The sequence below is a fragment of the Oncorhynchus nerka genome, linkage group LG12, assembly GCF_034236695.1.
Source record: "Oncorhynchus nerka isolate Pitt River linkage group LG12, Oner_Uvic_2.0, whole genome shotgun sequence".
Lineage (NCBI taxonomy): Eukaryota > Metazoa > Chordata > Actinopteri > Salmoniformes > Salmonidae > Oncorhynchus > Oncorhynchus nerka.
Window position 1 is genome coordinate 10,773,635 of NC_088407.1, and position 20,000 is coordinate 10,793,634.

General features: G+C 50.9%; 1 protein-coding gene and 1 pseudogene across 1 annotated transcript; one reads left to right on the forward strand and one right to left on the reverse strand.

Moving 5' to 3' along the window:
- Positions 1-1,143: 1,143 nt before the first annotated feature.
- LOC135574415 (uncharacterized) lies at positions 1,144-3,758 on the reverse strand. Its single transcript, XM_065026009.1, has 6 exons — positions 3,453-3,758; positions 2,940-3,405; positions 2,444-2,796; positions 2,007-2,396; positions 1,659-1,946; positions 1,144-1,611 (listed from the first exon to the last, which is right to left on the reverse strand). The coding sequence occupies exons 1-6, from the start codon at positions 3,756-3,758 to the stop codon at positions 1,144-1,146; spliced, it is 2,271 nt and encodes a 756-aa protein (XP_064882081.1).
- Positions 3,759-13,122: 9,364 nt separating this feature from the next.
- LOC115126202 (prospero homeobox protein 1-like) overlaps positions 13,123-20,000 on the forward strand; it is a 9,240-nt pseudogene continuing 2,362 nt past the window's right edge.

Consider the following 20,000-nt stretch of genomic DNA (forward strand, 5'->3'; position numbering starts at 1 on the left):
TCCCTCCCTCCCTCCCTCCCTCCCTCCCTCCTCCCTCCCTCCCTCCCTCCCTCCCTCCAATTCCTCTCTCTCTCTCTCTATTTCTCTCAATGTGAATCAATGGACAAACACTTTATTCTGTCGATTGTCTCATATCTATCGACCCCCTCTCTCTATCCCCGCCCTCTCTACACACCCCTCTCTCTATCCCCGCCCTCTTTACACACCCCTCTCTCTATCCCCCTCTCTCTACCCCCCTCTCTCTACCCCCTTCTCTCTACCCCTCTCTCTCTCTCTATCCCCCTCTACCCCCTCTCTCTCTCTACCCCCTCTCTCTCTACCCCCTTCTCTCTACCCCCCTCTCTCTCTACCCCCTTCTCTCTACCCCTCTCTCTCTCTATCCCCCCTCTCTACCCCTCTCTCTCTCTCTATCCCCCCCCCTCTGTTTGTGCCCTCTTTCTTTCTCTCCTTTCCTTTATTTCCTGTTCTCTTTTCCTCACTTCCTGTTCTGTTCATTCTCTCTCTCTCATTTCTCTTCCTCCCATCCTGTTTTCTCTCTCTCTCCCTTTCACACATTTTATCTACAACCTCCAGCTTTTTCTCTCTCTCTCCATCTCTCTCAAATCTCTCCATCCCTCTCTCTCTCGCTCTCTCCCCATCCATCCCTTCATCCTCTATCTCTCTTTCTCTCCCTCTCCATCCCTCCATCACTCCATCTATTTCTCTCTCTCTGGAAAGAGGAGACAGAGGGCTGTGAGACAGAGATTTAATCCTTGATACATTTAAAGTGGGATGTATATGAAGGATGTGGGGCAACATTAGACGATCAACAGAGGGGCTAGGAGAGATGGGGAAAGGGTTGATAGTACAGGGGGGGGGGGGGGGGGGGTTTGCGGGGCTCCACCCGGAGGGGCAGATCCCGAGTGGACAGCCATACCCTCTGCCCGAGACGATAACAAGGAGCCGGGGTCCAGTGGGGGTCCGCCTATCGTCGATACCTGGAGGTGGTCTTGAGAAGAGCCGACCGGGCGACATCTTGGCATGTTGACCTCTTGCTCAGGGAAGAGCGGGGGCTGAAACCCATCGGACACTCAAAAGGCGAGAGGTCAGTGGCTGAGCTCTCAGTTGCTCTGAGTTGCTGGCTCCAGGTGGTGGGGTTGGCTCCTAGGCGGTGGCGTTGGCTCCAGGCCGGTGGGGTTGGCTCCTAGGTGGTGGGGTTGGCTCCAGGCGGTGGGGTTGGCTCCTAGGTGGTGGTGTTGGCTCCAGGCGGTGGGGTTGGCTCCTAGGCGGGGGGGTTGGCTCCAGGCGGTGGGGTTGGATCCTAGGTGGTGGGGTTGGCTCCAGGCGGTGAGGTTGGCTCCAGGCAGGTGGGGTTGGCTCCAGGCGGTGGGGTTGGCTCCTAGGCGGTGGGGTTGGCTCCTGGTGGTGGGGTTGGCTCCAGGTGGTGGGGTTGGCTCCTAGGTGGTGGGGTTGGCTCCTAGGCGGTGGGGTTGGCTCCAGGCGGCGGAGTTGGCTCCTAGGTGGTGGGGTTGGCTCCAGGCGGTGAGGTTGGCTCCAGGCGGTGGGGTTGGCTCCTAGGCGGTGGGGTTGACTCCTGGCGGTGGGGTTGGCTCCAGGCGGCGGGGTTGGCTCCTAGGCCGGCGGGGTTGGCTCCTAGGTGGTGGGGTTGGCTCCTAGGCAGTGGGGTTGGCTCCAGGCAGTGGAGTTGGCTCCAGGCCGGTGGGGTTGGCTCCTAGGTGGTGGGGTTGGCTCCAGGCGGTGAGGTTGGCTCCAAGCCGGTGGGGTTGGCTCCTAGGTGGTGGGGTTGGCTCCAGGCGGTGAGGTTGGCTCCAGGCGGTGGGGTTGGCTCCTAGGCGGTGGGGTTGGCTCCTGGCGGTGGAGTTGGCTCCAGGCCGGTGGGGTTGGCTCCTAGGTGGTGGGGTTGGCTCCAGGCGGTTAGGTTGGCTCCGGGCCGGTGGGGTTGGCTCCTAGGTGGTGGGGTTGGCTCCAGGCGGTGAGGTTGGCTCCAGGCCGGTGGGGTTGACTACTAGGTGGTGGGGTTGGCTCCAGGCGGCGAGGTTGGCTCCAGGCCGGTAGGGTTGGCTCAGGCGGTGGGGTTGGCTCCTAGGCGGTGGGGTTGGCTCCTGGCGGTGGGGTTGGCTCCAGGCAGTGGGGTTGGCTCCTAGGCGGTGGGGTTGGCTCCTAGGTGGTGGGGTTGGCTCCAGGAGGTGAGGTTGGCTCCAGGCTGGTAGGGTTGGCTCCGGGCGGTGGGGTTGGCTCCTAGGCGGTGGGGTTGGCTCCTGGCGGTGGGGTTGGCTCCAGGTGATGGGGTTGGCTCCTAGGCGGTGGGGTTGGCTCCAGGCGGTGGGGTTGGCAGAGACGAGGAAACAAAGAGTAGTATCCAGGTCCTGATTAGCTTGCTCCGACTGGCGGTTAGACTAGGGGTGAAATCCAGAGGACAGGACTGAGGACCACGGTCTGAGACCATGTCCACCGGAAGTCCATGGATCCGAAAGACGTGTTGCACCATGAGCTGGGCCGTCTCCTTGGCAGACGGTAGCTTGGGGAGGGGAATGAAATAGGTGGCTTTGGAAAACCTGTCCACCACTGTGAGGATAGTGGTGTTGCCATCAGACGGAGGGAGACCCCACCGCGGTTGGCTCCTAGGCGGTGGGGTTGGCTCCTGGTGGTGGGGTTGGCTCCAGGTGGTGGGGTTGGCTCCTAGGTGGTGGGGTTGGCTCCTAGGCGGTGGGGTTGGCTCCAGGCGGCGGAGTTGGCTCCTAGGTGGTGGGGTTGGCTCCAGGCGGTGAGGTTGGCTCCAGGCGGTGGGGTTGGCTCCTAGGTGGTGGGGCTGGCTCCTAGGTGGTGGGGTTGGCTCCTAGGCGGTGGGGTTGGCTCCAGGCGGTGGAGTTGGCTCCAGGCCGGTGGGGTTGGCTCCTAGGTGGTGGGGTTGGCTCCAGGCGGTTAGGTTGGCTCCGGGCCGGTGGGGTTGGCTCCTAGGTGGTGGGGTTGGCTCCAGGCGGTGAGGTTGGCTCCAGGCCGGTGGGGTTGACTACTAGGTGGTGGGGTTGGCTCCAGGCGGCGAGGTTGGCTCCAGGCCGGTAGGGTTGGCTCCAGGCGGTGGGGTTGGCTCCTAGGCGGTGGGGTTGGCTCCTGGCGGTGGGGTTGGCTCCAGGCAGTGGGGTTGGCTCCTAGGCGGTGGGGTTGGCTCCTAGGTGGTGGGGTTGGCTCCAGGAGGTGAGGTTGGCTCCAGGCTGGTAGGGTTGGCTCCGGGCGGTGGGGTTGGCTCCTAGGCGGTGGGGTTGGCTCCTGGCGGTGGGGTTGGCTCCAGGTGGTGGGGTTGGCTCCTAGGCGGTGGGGTTGGCTCCAGGCGGTGGGGTTGGCAGAGACGAGGAAACAAAGAGTAGTATCCAGGTCCTGATTAGCTTGCTCCGACTGGCGGTTAGACTAGGGGTGAAATCCAGAGGACAGGACTGAGGACCACGGTCTGAGACCATGTCCACCGGAAGTCCATGGATCCGAAAGACGTGTTGCACCATGAGCTGGGCCGTCTCCTTGGCAGACGGTAGCTTGGGGAGGGGAATGAAATAGGTGGCTTTGGAAAACCTGTCCACCACTGTGAGGATAGTGGTGTTGCCATCAGACGGAGGGAGACCGCTGACGAAGTCCAGGGATATATGTGACCAGAGACAGTGAGGGACAGGAAGAGGTTGAAGGAGGCCTGCTGGAGCTTGCCGAGAAGTCTTATTCTGAGCCCAGACGATGCAGGCGGCGGCAAACTTGGAGACGTCAGGGACCATGGTGGGCCACTAGAGGCGTTGTCGCACAAAGGCCAGGGTCCGACGGGGGCCAGGGTGGCAGGCAAGCCTGCGGGAATGAGCCCGTTCCAGGACCGGGGAGCGGGCCGCGTCTGGGACAAACATCCGTAACCCCGGTTCTCTATTCCTCAGATGAGTGTGGCCGCCAGACACAAGGTAGGAAGGATGGTCTCGATGTTCGAGGGTGTATCAGCGGGGCTATAGTGGCGTGAAAGCGCATCCGGCTTAAAATTCTTGGACCCCGGTAGGAGATGGTAAAGTTGAACCGGGTGAACAGCAGGGCACATCGAGCTTGCCTGGAGTTGAGATGCTTGGCGGTGTGGAGATATTCCAGGTTCTTGTAATCCGTCCACACAATGAATGAATGTTCCGCCCCCTCTAACCAGTGCCTCCACTCCTCCAATGCCATCTTCACCGCAAGTAGTTCTCGATTCCCCACATCATAATTCCTCTCCGTGGCGTTAAGACAATGCGAGAAGAAGGGGAAGAGATAGAGCTTAAGGTCCAGGGAGGAACGCTGGAACAGGAAGGCCCCCACTCCGACATCCGAAGCGTCTACCTCCACCATGAACTGACGGGTCCAGATGTATTAATATGGGAACTGTGGTGAACGGGACCTTGGGAGAAGTGAATGCTGAAAGGGGGGAAGCCAGGGTGCTGTAAACCCGGATAAAACAGCGATAGAAATGGGCAAATCCAAGGAGCGTTGCAGCTGCACTCTGGATGTGGGTTGGGGCCAATCCACCACCGCTCTCAACTATATGGGATCCATCTGCACATGACCAGCAGCGATGATGTATCCAAGGAAGGAGATGGTGGAGCGATGGAACTCGCGTTTCTCTGCTTTGACAAAAATCAAAAATGTGCTGAGCGGGAAAAATGAGGATGTTGTTGAGGTAGACGAACTGCTTCATCATGTGGCGGAGAACGTTGTTAACCAGGGCCTGGAACACAGCAGGAGTGTTGGTCAGACCGAATGGCATAACCAGGTATTTGTAGTGTCTTCTAGCAGTGTTGGAGGATGTCGTCACTCGTCCCCTTCTGTCTTTTAATGGATAGGTAGACACATAATGATCGGTAGTCCCGCAATACAGACATCTCTTGGTGTTAAGTCTGTGTAAATGTTGGGCTGGAGACAGCTTTGCTGAGTTGCATCGGCTCCAGAATAGGCGAGTCAGCAGACCTCGGAGACTCTCGGGGGAACTCGGGTAATCTCGGATTCTCTCGAGAACATAGACATAGACTTCCGGGATTCCTCGGAGGCGAGGTGGGATCTAACTTCCCGTAGCCGCCTATCGATCCGGATGGTGATGAGGTGATGAGCGAGTGGAGATCCGTAGGCAGCTCCCAGGCTCCCAGCTCGTCTTTAACCTCCTCTGATAATCCATGAAGGAACGTGTCGAACATCAGGATCCAGGCACTGTCAGCTGCCAAAGTGCAAAAATCCACCGCGTAGTCTGCCGTACTACGGGAGTCCGGACATAGTTGGAGCAGCTTACGGAACTGCCTCTCTCCCGGACAATGGAGAATCAAACACTTTACGTACCCCCGCCACAAATTCCTCCAGACTGACGGTAGATTGTTGCTTCCACACTGCCGGGCGAGAGCCCTCCCAGACATCAGCATTATCAAGTCCTCGAGCGATCCGAGGGAAATGAAGAGGGCTGCAGCTCAAAGATGAGAGAACACTGGGAGCGAAACATCTGGCAGGATCCTGGACCTCCATCATAATAACGCTCCAGAGGAGGTAGGCGGGGTTCTCGGGAATCTGGGATTGATTGGGGAGAGACACCACTGGAAGGTAACTGACAGTCTGGGAGGTCAGCAATGTATAGAAGGCACGGTCATGGCGTTCTGCCAAGGTCTGGAATCCTTCCCTCATCTCTCTCCATCTTTCTTTCTCTCTCCATCCCTCATCTCTCTCTCCCTCCATCTCTCCATCCCTCCATCTCTCCATCTCTCTCTCTCGGTCTCTCTCTGGGATAATGTATTTTTTATTCCTGGCACTGCTGAGTACTGGAGTGCTATTGAAGAGTGTTAGATCATCATCACACACACACACACACACACACACACACACACAGACTGAGTGTTAGATCATCATCACACACACACACACACACACACACACACACACACACACACACACACACACACACACACACACACACACACACAGACTGAGTGTTAGATCATAACACACACACACACACACAGACTGAGTGTTAGATCATCATCACACACACACACACACACACACACACACACACACACACACACACACACACACACACACACACACACACACACACACACAGACTGAGTGTTAGATCATCATCACACACACACACACACACACACACACACACACACACACACACACACACACACACACACACACACACACACACACACACACAGACTGAGTGTTAGATCATCATCACACACACACACACACACACACACACACACACACACACACACACACATACACACACACACACACACACACACACACACACACACACACACACACACACAGACTGAGTGTTAGATCATCAGCCATTGGATGAGCTGCTTGATGTTGGGCCAAGTGGTTGACATGTTAGAGACCTCAGAAAGAGGTAGCAACACACACAGAGAGACACTACATGACCAAAAGTATGTGGACACCTGCTCGTCCAACATCTTATTCCACAATCATGAACATTAATATGCAGTTGGTCCCCCCCTTTGCTGCTATAACAGCCTCCACTCTTCTGGGAAGGCTTTCTACTAGATGTTGGAACATTGCTGCTATAACAGCCTCCACTCTTCTGGGGAAGGCTTTCCACTAGATGTTGGAACATTGCTGTGGGGACTTGCTTCCATTCAGCCACAAGAGCATTAGTGAAGTCGGGCACTGATGTTGGGTGATTAAGCCTGACTCGCAGTCGGCGTTCCAATTCATCCCAAAGGTTTTCGATGGGGTTGAGGTCAGGGATCTTTGCAAGCCAGTCAAGTTCTTCCATATCGATCTCGACAAACCATTTCTGTATGGACCTCGCTTTGTGCATGGGGGCATTGTAATGCTGAAACATGAAAGGGCCTTCCCCAAACTGTTGCCACAAAGTTGGAAGCACAGAATCGTCTAGAATGTCATTGTATGCTGTAGCATTAGCATTAAGATTTCTCTTCACTGGAACTAAGGGGCCTAGCCCAAACCATTATTCCTTCCCCACCAAACTTTACAGTTGGCACTATGCATTGGGGCAGGTAGCATTATCTTGGCACAAATAATAACATAATAATAATCAACCAGATTTGGCCATCAGACTGCCAGATGAAGGAGTGTGATTCATCAAAATTACAATCATGGTTTTGAATTGGACATTTTTCTGGTCTCGGCCTTCACTCGGTCTCAAACCACCCTCCCGGTCTTGGTCTTGACTCGGTCCCCTTGTTCCCCTCCCGGTCTTGGTCTTGACTCGGTCCCCTTGTCCCCCTCCCGGTAGCGTTAAGATGTCCCTTCATTGAATTTAAGGGGCCTAAACCATGAAAAACAGCCATTATTCCTCCTCCACCCAACTTTACTGTTGGCACTTTGCATTGGGGCAGGTAGCGTCCTCCTGGCATCCGCCAAACCCAGATTTGTCAGTTGGAATGCCAGATGGTGAAGCGTGATTCATCACTCCAGAGAACGCGATTCCACTGCTCCAATGGCGGCGAGCTCCAGTCGACGCTTGGCATTGCACATGGTGATCTTAGGCTTGTGTGACCTACCACTTCGCGGTTCCGTTCTGTGGGCTTGTGTGGCCTACCACTTCGCGGTTCCGTTCTGTGAGCTTGTGTGACCTACCACTTCGCGGTTCCGTTCTGTGAGCTTGTGTGGCCTACCACTTCGCGGTTCCATTCTGTGAGCTTGTGTGGCCTACCACTTCGCGGCTGAGCCGTTGTTCATAATAACAATAACAGCACTCACAGTTGACCGGGGAAGCTCTGGCAGGGCAGATATTTAAAGAACTAACATGTTGGAACGGTGCCACGTTGAAAGTCACTGAGCTCTTCAGTAAGGCCCTTTTACTGACAATGTTTGTCTATGGAGATTGCATGGCTGTGTGCTCGATTTTATACACCTGTCAGCAACGGGTGTGGCTGTAATAGCCCGGAACCACTAATTTGAAGGGGAGACGACATACTTTTGTGTGTATATATATATACAGTGGGGAGAACAAGTATTTGATACACTGCCGATTTTGCAGCTTTTCCTACTTACAAAGCATGTAGGGGTCTGTCATTTTTATCATAGGTACACTTCAACTGTGAGAGGCGGAATCAAAAATCCAGAAAATCACATTGTATGATTTTTAAGTAATTAATTAGTATTTTATTGCATTACATAAGTATTTGATCACCTACCAACCAGTAGGAATACCGGCTCTCACAGACCTGTTAGTTTTTCTTTAAGAAGCCCTCCTGTTCTCCACTCATTACCTGTATTAACTGCACCTGTTTGAACTCGTTACCTGTATAAAAGACACCTGTCCACACACTCAATCAAACAGACTACAACCTCTCCACAATGGCCAAGACCAGAGAGCTGTGTAAGGTAAAATTGTAGACCTGCACAAGGCTGGGATGGGCTACAGGACAATAGGCAAGCAGCTTGGTGAGAAGGCAACAACTGTTGGCGCAATTATTAGAAAATGGAAGAAGTTCAAGATGACGGTCAATCACCCTCGGTCTGGGGCTCCATGCAAGATCTCATCTCGTGGGGCATCAATGATAATGAGGAAGGTGAGGGATCAGCCCAGAACTACACGGCAGGACCTGGTCAATGACCTGAAGAGAGCTGGGACCACAGTCTCAAAGAAAACCATTAGTAACACACTACGCCGTCATGGATTAAAATCCTGCAGCGCACGCAAGGTCTCCCTGCTCAAGCCAGCGCATGTCCAGGCCCATCTGAAGTTTGCCAATGACCATCTGGATGATCCAGAGGAGGAATGGGAGAAGGTCATGTGGTCTGATGAGACAAAAATAGAGCTTTTTGGTCTAAACTCAACTCGCAGTGTTTGGAGGAAGAAGGATGAGTACAACCCCAAGAACACCATCCCAACCAAGAAGCATGGAGGTGGAAACATCATTCTTTGGGGATGCTTTTCTGCAAAGGGGACAGGACGACTGCACCGTATTGAGGGGAGGATGGATGGGGCCATGTATCGCGAGATCTTGGCCAACAACCTCCTTCCCTCAGTAAGAGCATTGAAGATGGGTCGTGGCTGGGTCTTCCAGCATGACAACGACCCGAAACACACAGGCAAGGCAACTAAGGAGTGGCTCCATAAGAAGCATCTCAATGTCCTGGAGTGGCCTAGCCAGTCTCCAGACCTGAACCCAATAGAAAATCTTTGGAGGGAACTGAAAGTCCGTATTGCCCAGCGACAGCCCCGAAACCTGAAGGATCTGGAGAAGGTCTGTATGGAGGAGTGGGCCAAAATCCCTGCTGCAGTGTGTGCAAACCTGGTCAAGAACTACAGGAAACGTATGATGTCTGTAATTGCAAACAAAGGTTTCTGTACCAAATATTAACTTCTGCTTTTCTGATGTATCAAATACTTATGTCATGCAATAAAATGCAAATTAATTACTTAAAAATCATACAATGTGATTTTCCTGGATTTTTGTTTTAGATTCAGTCTCTCACAGTTGAAGTGTATCTATGATAAACAATTACAGGCCTCTACATGCTTTGTAAGTAGGAAAACCTGCAAAATCGACATTGTTTTAGATTCCGTCTCTCAAAGTTGAAGTGTACCTATGATAAACATTACAGACCTCTACATGCTTTGTAAGTAGGAAAACCTGCAAAATCGACATTGTTTTAGATTCCGCCTCTCACAGTTGAAGTGTACCTATGATAAACATTACAGACCTCTACATGCTTTGTAAGTAGGAAAACCTGCAAAATCAGCAGTGTATCAAATACTTGTTCTCCCCACTGTATGTGACTTGATTATCTTGTTGGTGAGGTGCTATATACTTCTCTGGTTTGATGTCTGTTTGAGCCAAACACACATTACAGATGTAATGGGCGTTGTTGGTGGAAGAAGGTGAGGACCAAGGTGCAGCGTAGTATGTGTCCATATTTATTAAATGAAGACGGAAATAACAAAAATACCAAAGAGAACGACCGAAAACAGTTCTGGCTGGTGCAGACACACAACAGGAAACAGTTCTGGCTGGTGCAGACACACAACAGGAAACAGTTCTGGCTGGTGCAGACACACAACAGGAAACAGTTCTGGCTGGTGCAGACACACAACAGGAAATAGTTCTGGCTGGTGCAGACACACAACAGGAAACAGTTCTGGCTGGTGCAGACACACAACAGGAAACAGTTCTGGCTGGTGCAGACACACAACAGGAAACAGTTCTGGCTGGTGCAGACACACAACAGGAAACAGTTCTGGCTGGTGCAGACACACAACAGGAAACAGTTCTGGCTGGTGCAGACACACAACAGGAAACAGTTCTGGCTGGTGCAGACACACAGCAGGAAACAGTTCTGGCTGGTGCAGACACACAACAGGAAACAGTTCTGGCTGGTGCAGACACACAGCAGGAAACAGTTCTGGCTGGTGCAGACACACAACAGGAAACAGTTCTGGCTGGTGCAGACACACAACAGGAAACAGTTCTGGCTGGTGCAGACACACAACAGGAAACAGTTCTGGCTGGTGCAGATACACAACAGGAAACAGTTCTGGCTGGTGCAGACACACAGCAGGAAACAGTTCTGGCTGGTGCAGACACACAACAGGAAACAGTTCTGGCTGGTGCAGACACACAGCAGGAAACAGTTCTGGCTGGTGCAGACACACAACAGGAAACAGTTCTGGCTGGTGCAGACACACAACAGGAAACAGTTCTGGCTGGTGCAGACACACAACAGGAAACAGTTCTGGCTGGTGCAGATACACAACAGGAAACAGTTCTGGCTGGTGCAGGCACACAACACACAACAGAAAATAATCACCCACGAAACACAATAGAAAACAGGCTCCCTAAATATGGTTCTCAATCAGGGACAACAGCTGTCTCTGATTGAGAACCATACCAGGCCAAACACAGAAATAGCAAATCATAGAAAAACTAACATAGACAACCCACCCCAACTCAGGCCCTGACCATACTAAAACAAATACATAACATAAGAACTAAGGTCAGAACGTGACTACAGACCTCTACATGCTTTGTAAGTAGGAAAACCTGCAAAATCGACAGTGTATATACTTGAATTTACCACAGGTGGACTCCAATCAAGTTGTAGAAACATCTCAAGGATGATGAATGGAAACAGGATGCAGCTGAACTCAATTTTGTAAATAAAGTTTTTCTGTTTTTATTTTTAATAAATTTGTATTTTTAATAAAATTCTAAAAACCAGTTTTCGCTGGCCATATGTGGTATTGTGTGTAGATTGCTGAGGAAAACTAAATATATTTCATCCATTTTAGAATAAGGTAGTAACGTAACAAAATGTGGAAAAAGTCAAGGGGTCTGAATACTTTCCGAATGCACTGTATATATACACACACACACACAGACACACACACACACACAGACACACACACACACCATCCTCTTCTCTGTGCCAAAATATAATTTTACGAAGTTATCTTTGTGGGTTTATGGTCAGTGAAACCCTATGCTCTGGTCAGTAGTGTTTTCTGAGTGAATACTTCACTGTGTATGAACAGTATGAATTATACATAGATACCATTTTTGATGCAAAGCCTAAATGACTCCGTCCACACACACACACACACACACGCACACACACACACACACACACGCACGCACACACACACACACACACACACAGAGAAAAACTCTCTCTCTCTCTATTGTAATTTCTCTGCATATGCTGTTATCACGATAAACGTTCCCTCTCTATCTCTCTCCATCCCTCTCTCTCTCTCTCTCTCGCTTTTGTTACCGCCATCGTTACCATAACAACCACGACCTTTTGATTTTAGTGCTTCTCTGGGGTGTGGGGGGGGGGGGTTAATACTGAAGAGGAGAGAGGGGTTAGAGGGGGTGCTTGGGGTATGCGGAGGGATATAAACAGAGGGATGGAGAGAGAGAGAGAATGGCTATTAAGTGGTGGGGGAATCGAGAGATAGAGGTGCGTCACATCATGATGAGTAGTCTTCTGTTTCCATTGGTTGGCTATCGTTGGAATTTACCTGGATACTCGTTTAAGCCTTTTATAGCATCTTCCAAACATAGTTGCCATCTAATTCCCAAGGGGCTATAGACTACAGTAGATGAACAGGTGAGATAATGTTGCCTATAAACTTGTCGACCACAATGCCCTAAAAGCAAACCCCTCGTCCATGTTCGTCATGTTTGCTGTCAAGGCCATGTGAATAAATGTCTGTCTACAAATAAATCAATGTGTTTAACCTTTTTTTTCTTCTCCAAAAGTTAATATTTGACTCCTTCAATCCAGGCTACCAGTTTCGGTTGACAGTGGTGCTTCGTCCCAAATGGCACACTATTCCCTATATAGTGCACTACTTTTGACAAGGGCCTAAGGTTAGGGTGCAGCAGACAGAGTTTATGACCAACGGTTTATAACTGTCGTTGTAAAGATCCAATGAGAGACCTGGCCAATGAGTGAACTCTGCTCTGTGATAGGACAGGAGACAGGAATCTGCCCCAGAGTATGATGTTTAGTTGCCCACCTTTTATTTGTATTTATTTGTATTTTACCTTTATTTAACCAGGCAAGTCAGTTAAGAACAAATTCTTATTTTCAATGACGGCCTAGGAACAGTGAGTTAACTGCCTATTCAGGGGCAGAACGACAGATTTGTACCTTGTCAGCTCAGGGATTTGAACTTGCAACCTTCCATTTACTAGTCCAACGCTCAAACCACTAGGCTACCCTGCCGCCCCTAACTAGCTCTCTCTCTCTCTCTGTGTGTCTCTCTGTCTCTCTTTCTCTCTCTCTCTCTCTCTCTCTCTCTCTCTCTCTCTCTCTCTCTCTCTCTCTCTTTCTCTCTCTCTCTCTCTCTCTCTCTCTCTTTTCTCTCTCTCTCTCTCTCTCTATCCCCAATCCTACGATAGAACAGCACTTCAGTTTTTGGCATGTCGTTAGTTCATCCTATAGAGTATAGACCTTTCACTCACCTATAGGATGGGCTGTTACATAGTGGATAGAAGCGAAAAAGTGAGGGAGAGAGAAAGGGATGGGGGGGGGTCATGCCAACCATAGATAGGGGAGGGAGGGGGGGGTCATGCCAACCTCGCGAGCCCGCCCTCGCACACCTCTCAACGCCTACCCGGACACCGCGATAGGACAGCGCGCGAGGATGGCACAGAGAGATATGTTCGGAAGAGAGAGAGAGAGAGAGAGAGAGAGAGAGAGAGAGAGAGAGAGAGAGAGGGGTATAGGCAACGAAGAGCAGCAATAACAGGAAACACCGCGCGCAGGGCTTTCCTACGGAGTCGATGCTCGCGCTGACCAGAGCAGACCGATAAAACGGGAAGAGGAACGTCTCACAACTCTAAACAGAACCAACCGGTTCTAACAGTCTCGCGGAGAGAGAGAACAAGGGAGAGAGCAGTCTGTTTCCGTGCAGGGAGTTATCCAGTCGAGTGAGTTGTCAAAAGTAAATTATATGTTTGGTTTGTCACACTGTCCATATGCCCGTTGCTGTGACTGCACTACCAATGTGTGTGTGTGTGTCCGTCCGTCCATGTTTATGTAGCCTAACCTATTATCAACTGCGACATACGTGCATAGACAATTAATGGGTGCCCGCAGCCCGTCGCTCCACACTGTGCAAAAAACGGTTCGGATTAACGTTATTTCCACGTTAGTTCAACTCAAAATATCTATGTGATGAAGTTAAATCAACGTGGAAAACAGATTTTTGGATTTGTAAAAAGTCATCAACATTAGGGCATTTCGTATTTTTTTCCCACCAAACTTTTAACCGAAATCCAATGACATGATGACATTTGTTGATTTCACGTTGAATTCACGTTAGTTTACAACTCAACAAACGTAAATCAAAGTAAACGTTGAACTGATGTCTGTGCCCAGTCGGTCATGCGTCAGTCAGGACAGAGCGGAACCGGAGTTCTATTCTCACTGTGGACAGATGTTTCAAGCCGCGGCGCGGAAGCCTCAAAGACAGCGAGACCTTTTAATCTAACAACAACGGTTAGGCCTACTTTTATAGTCATTTATAACAAGCAGAATTGAAAAAAAATATATGTCTGTCTCTCTCTCTCGCTCATTATGCTACATCTCTCCAAATGATTTGGGTCGTTGTCAGTTTAGTCTGTCGTTTGGTCTTTTTTCGGGTAATATCCTGAATTCCTGATCCCGTTTTTCATAGATGGATAGTCTAAAGGTTATAGATTCGAATTGATCTAGATAATTCCAAGCGTTAAGCGCATTGCATAGACTGCCTGCCGGGATAGCTGGCCACCACCATCTGCCCTGTATTAGCAGAGATGGAATTTGAATAATTGATATTTATCTATTTTTAGGCTGTTGGATTATATAGTTCATGTTGCAACGGAATTATAATAACCCCCTACCATGGTGACCATGGTGACTGATGTGACCTATTCTCTGTAGGGTTAAAAAAAAAAAAAAGGCCACACATTTAGTTGAATTAATTTATGGATTATAGCTAGACACAAATCCTATTTAAAATGACACTTTTTGTTGTTGTCTGTCTGACCCTCTGTCCGGTATGTTAGCCTATATATGAAGTACTGTGAAGTACCTCTGTGTGTGTGAAGTGTCGCTGTGTGTGTGCGTGTGTGTGTGTGTGTGCGTGTGTGAAGTTTCTCTGTTATCACTGTCAAGTAGGACTACTGCTTTCACACTGCTACCTGTTTCTCTCTCTGTGTGTGGGAGAGGGGGGTGAGCAGGAGGGAGGGGGTGAGCAGGAGAGAGGGGGGGTGAGCAGGAGAGAGGGTACACAATCTGAATAAACAGAGTTTACAGCTGTCTATGAGCTGATAACATAATAGTGAGGAAAGGGGGAGGGAGAGAGGGAAAGGAGGAGGAAGAGAGGGAAAGGGGGAGGGAGAGAGGGAAAGGGGGAGGGAGAGAGGGAAAGGGGAGGAAGAGAGGGAAAGGGGAGGGAGAGAGGGAAAGGGGGAGGAAGAGAGAGGGGAAAGGGGGAGGAAGAGAGGGAAAGGGGGAGGGAGAAAGGGAAAGGGGGGGAGAGGGAAAGGGGAGGGAGAGAGGGAAAGGAGGAGGAAGAGAGGGAAAGGGGGAGGGAGAGAGGGAAAGGGGGAGGAAGAGAGGGAAAGGGGGAGGAAGAGAGGGAAAGGGGGAGGGAGAAAGGGAAAGGGGGAGAGAGGGAAAGGGGGAGGGAGAGAGGGAAAGGGGAGGAAGAGAGGGAAAGGGGGAGGGAGAGAGGGAAAGGGGGAGGAAGAGAGGGAAAGGGGGAGGAAGAGAGGGAAAGGGGGAGGGAGAAAGGGAAAGGGGGGGAGAGGGAAAGGGGAGGAAGAGAGGGAAAGGGGGAGGAAGAGAGGGAAAGGGGGAGGAGAAAGGGAAAGGAGGAGGAAGAGAGGGAAAGGGGAGGAAGAGAGGGAAAGGGGAGGAAGAGAGGGAAAGGGGAGGGAGAGAGGGAAAGGGGGAGGGAGAGAGGGAAAGGGGGAGGAAGAGAGGGAAAGGAGGAGGAAGAGAGGGAAAGGGGAGGAAGAGAGGGAAAGGGGGAGGGAGAGAGGGAAAGGAGGAGGGAGAGAGGGAAAGGGGGAGGGAGAGAGGGAAAGGGGAGGAAGAGAGGGAAAGGAGGAGGAAGAGGGGGAAAGGGGAGGAAGAGAGGGAAAGGGGGAGGGAGAGAGGGAAAGGGGAGGAAGAGAGGGAAAGGGGGAGGGAGAGAGGGAAAGGGGGAGGAAGAGAGGGAAAGGGGGAGGAAGAGAGGGAAAGGGGGAGGGAGAAAGGGAAAGGAGGAGGAAGAGGAAGAGAGGGAAAGGGGAGGAAGAGAGGGAAAGGGGGAGGAAGAGAGGGAAAGGAGGAGGGAGAGAGGGAAAGGGGGAGGGAGAGAGGGAAAGGGGAGGAAGAGAGGGAAAGGAGGAGGAAGAGGGGGAAAGGGGAGGAAGAGAGGGAAAGGGGGAGGGAGAGAGGGAAAGGGGAGGAAGAGAGGAAAGGGGAGGAAGAGAGGGAAAGGGGAGGAAGAGAGGGAAAGGGGAGGAAGAGAGGGAAAGGGGAGGGAGAGAGGGAAAGGAGGAGGAAGAGAGGGAAAGGGGAGGAAGAGAGGGAAAGGGGGAGGAAGATAGGGAAAGGGGAGGAAGATAGGGAAAGGGGGAGGAAGAGAGGGAAAGGGGGAGGAAGAGAGGGAAAGGGGGAGGAAGAGAGGGAAAGGGAAGGAAGATAGGGAAAGGAGGAGGAAGAGAGGGAAAGGGGGAGGCTATAGACAGAGAGAGAGATCTGCCATATTCCACTAAAGTCAGTTTATTGGTTTAGTGAGTAGTTCAGTTTATGGGTTTAGTGAGTATTTATCTGAAATGTTCAGTTTATTGGTTTAATGAATATTTCAGTTTATGGGTTTAGTGAGTAGTTCAGTTTATGGGTTTAGTGAGTATTTATCTGAAATGTTCAGTTTATTGGTTTAGTGAATATTTCAGTTTATGGGTTTAGTGAGTATTTATCTGAAATGTTCAGTTTATGGGTTTAGTGAGTAGTTCAGTTTATGGGTTTAGTGAGTACTATGGGTTTAGTGAGTATTTCAGTTTATAGGTTTAGTGAGTACTATGGGTTTAGTGAGTAGTTCAGTTTATGGGTTTAGTGAGTACTATGGGTTTAGTGAGTAGTTCAGTTTATGGGTTTAGTGAGTATTTCAGTTTATGGGTTTAGTGAGTACTATGGGTTTAGTGAGTACTATGGGTTTAGTGAGTTCTATGGGTTTAGTGAGTACTATGGGTTTAGTGAGTACTATGGGTTTAGTGAGTACTATGGGGTTAGTGAGTACTATGGGTTTAGTGAGTACTATGGGTTTAGTGAGTACTATGGGTTTAGTGAGTACTATGGGTTTAGTGAGTACTATGGGTTTAGTGAGTACTATGGGTTTAGTGAGTACTATGGGGTTAGTGAGTACTATGGGGTTAGTGAGTACTATGGGTTTAGTGAGTACTATGGGTTTAGTATTTATCTGGCACGTTCAGTTTGTCACCTGAATGTTCCATTGGAGCAACGTTCACATTTGTGAAAAAAGGCGTCAAATATATGTTGATCTCTAACCAGTTTAATCTCTTCTCTTTCTCTCTCTTCTCTCTTTCATCTCTTCCCTCTTTCTCTCTGTCTCTCTTTCATCTCTTCCCTCTTTCCCTCTTTCTCTCTTCTCTCTCTGTCTCTCTCTCTCTCTCTCTCTCTCTCTCTCTCTCTCTCTCTCTCTCTCTCTCTCTCTCTAGAAAGTCATTGAGGAGGAGAAAAGAAAGAGCTATGGATTCCCCCTCGGATTTGTTTGGTCATCAGTCCTCCTTGATCTCTCCTTTCGACCCCTATCCCAACCCCTCCGACCACCACACACCCTCAGGAGGGGGGCACGGTGCCCCCAACCCCACCTCACGACCCCCCTACCCCCTCATCCACCACCTGCTGCAGCCTGGTGGAGTCCCCATGAGGGTCGGGGGGCAATTACACCTAGACAGATATAACAGGGAAGAGGAGGAGGAAGGAGGGATGGAGAGAGAAGAGGAGGAGGAGGAGGGGATGGGTGGAGGATTGGTGGGGGTAGGGGGGAAGAGGCTCAGTGGCGCCGCCCTAGTGGCGGACTGGAGTTATGACATGCTGAGAGTGAAGAGATTAAGACTGGAGAGTCTAGTTAAAGGAGATGGAGAGATAGGCTTAGAGGAGGAGGAGGAGAGAGGAAGGAGGAGTGCAGAGAGGGGGAACAGGGAGAGAGGGAGGGAGGAGAGGAGAAAGGAGAGAGAGGAGCTGAAGGAACAGTTGGAAGAGGCGAGAGGAAGACTGAAGACCTTGCAGGAGAAAGTCTGGAAAGCATTCGGAGAGAGACCCGCTCAGGAGGAGAGGAGGAAGAGGGGCGGAAGAGAGGAGGATGGTGATGGAGGGATGGACGAAGAGGAGGAGGAGACAGCAGAAGGGATCACTGAAGAGGAAGAAGTGGGAGAAATCGACGATCTTCCTCTTTCCTTCATCCCTCCTTCTCCCCCTTTCTACAGTGTCGCTAAACGAGACCGAAAAGCGAGGGATCACGAGAAACCAACGGGGGAAGATAAGAGGAACGTGAACGGAGGAGGTGGGGTGTTTTTGGAGGGGGTTCTGGAGAGGGCGGCAGTGTGGATGGGGTGTGGGGTGGTGAGGGGGGAGTGGGAGGGTTTTGGGGGAGGCGGAGGGAGTCAGAAGTTTGCCCAAGCTTTAAAACAGGAACTAGGGAGCGCTGTAGCTCGAGTCATCGATAGGGTCCTCCGTCTATACACTCAAAACCAACCTCTCCCTCCCTCTGTCCATCCCTCCATCTTGTCGTCCGGAGAGAGAGGGAACGAGGGAGCAGACAGTGGAGGAGTGTGGGCAACCCTTAGAGAGAGGGAGGAGAGGAGGGGGCGAGTTGGTGCGACACATGACCAGCAACCCCCCCGCCCAAACGGAGACCCTCCCCCCACGCCTTCCGAGAACAATCGGAAGCGCTGCCGTTGGTTACGCGTCGTCCCGACAACCGCCGAACCACACTTCTGCCCTCCAACAACCGTACTCACAACCCTCTCCTCCCTTCTCACCCCCTCCCCCCTCTCCGTCAACCTCACCCCCACCCCGCCTTCCTCCCCCCTGTCTCTCGTCATAAGGACTCCTCCTCCTTCCTCCCCCTCCTCCTGCCCGCTCCCCCTCCCCCTCCTCCACTACACCATGCAACAGCTCTTCACTCGTTCTCTCTCTCACCTTCCTCCTCTCCACAAGGGGAACGTTATGAACTCTGATGCCTACATGGAGAGGAACCCTTTCCCCCCCCAGCACACCCCCTCCTCCTCCTCTCATCCCTCCTTCCCTCCTCTCTCCCTCGCTCTGATGGGCGGGTTGGATCGGCTGGATGGAGGGATGCAGCATCTTCATGACAGAGAGAGAGAGAGGGATGGAGGGATGAGAGGAGGAGGAGGGGATGGAGGGATGAGAGGAGGAGGAGGAGGGGATGGAGGAATGGATTCGGGGATGTATCTCGGACCGGGTTCAATATCCTTTTTTCATTGGAAAGGGGAGCGCGAAAGAGCAAGATTGGTGTGTGATCATGCTTCTTCATACGTGTGTGTGTATCTCTCTGTACTACTCCTTAACCAACGGTTACTCTCATACGTGTGTGTGTGTATCTCTCTGTACTACTCCTTAACCAATGGTTACTCTCATACGTGTGTGTGTGTATCTCTCTGTACTACTCCTTAACCAATGGTTACTCTCATACGTGTGTGTATCTGTACTACTCCTTAACCAATGGTTACTCTAATACGTGTGTGTATCTCCCTGTACTGCTCCTTAACCAATGGTTACTCTCATACGTGTGTGTATCTCTCTGTACTACTCCTTAACCAATGGTTACTCTCATACGTGTGTGTATCTCTCTGTACTACTCCTTAACCAATGGTTACTCTCATACGTGTGTGTATCTCTCTGTACTACTCCTTAACCAATGGTTACTCTCATACGTGTGTGTATCTCCCTGTACTACTCCTTAACCAATGGTTACTCTCATACGTGTGTGTATCTCTCTGTACTACTCCTTAACCAATGGTTACTCTCATACGTGTGTGTATCTCTCTGTACTACTCCTTAACCAATGGTTACTCTCATACGTGTGTGTATCTCTCTGTACTACTCCTTAACCAATGGTTACTCTCATACGTGTGTGTATCTCCCTGTACTACTCCTTAACCAATGGTTACTCTCATACGTGTGTGTATCTCTCTGTACTACTCCTTAACCAATGGTTACTCTCAGGAGGGTTTGTCTCCCTGTCATCTGAAGAAAGCCAAACTGATGTTCTTCTACGCTAGATACCCCAGCTCTAACACGCTCAAGACTTACTTCCCTGATGTCAAGGTATCACACACACACACACACACACACACACACACAGAAGACACAGGTCTAACACTAGACATATTTCTCTGATGTCCAGGTATTAGTGCGCCCTCTAGTGAAACTATTTATTAACTACAACAACATTGATGAACTCCATTGAAGATGTCACTGGACAT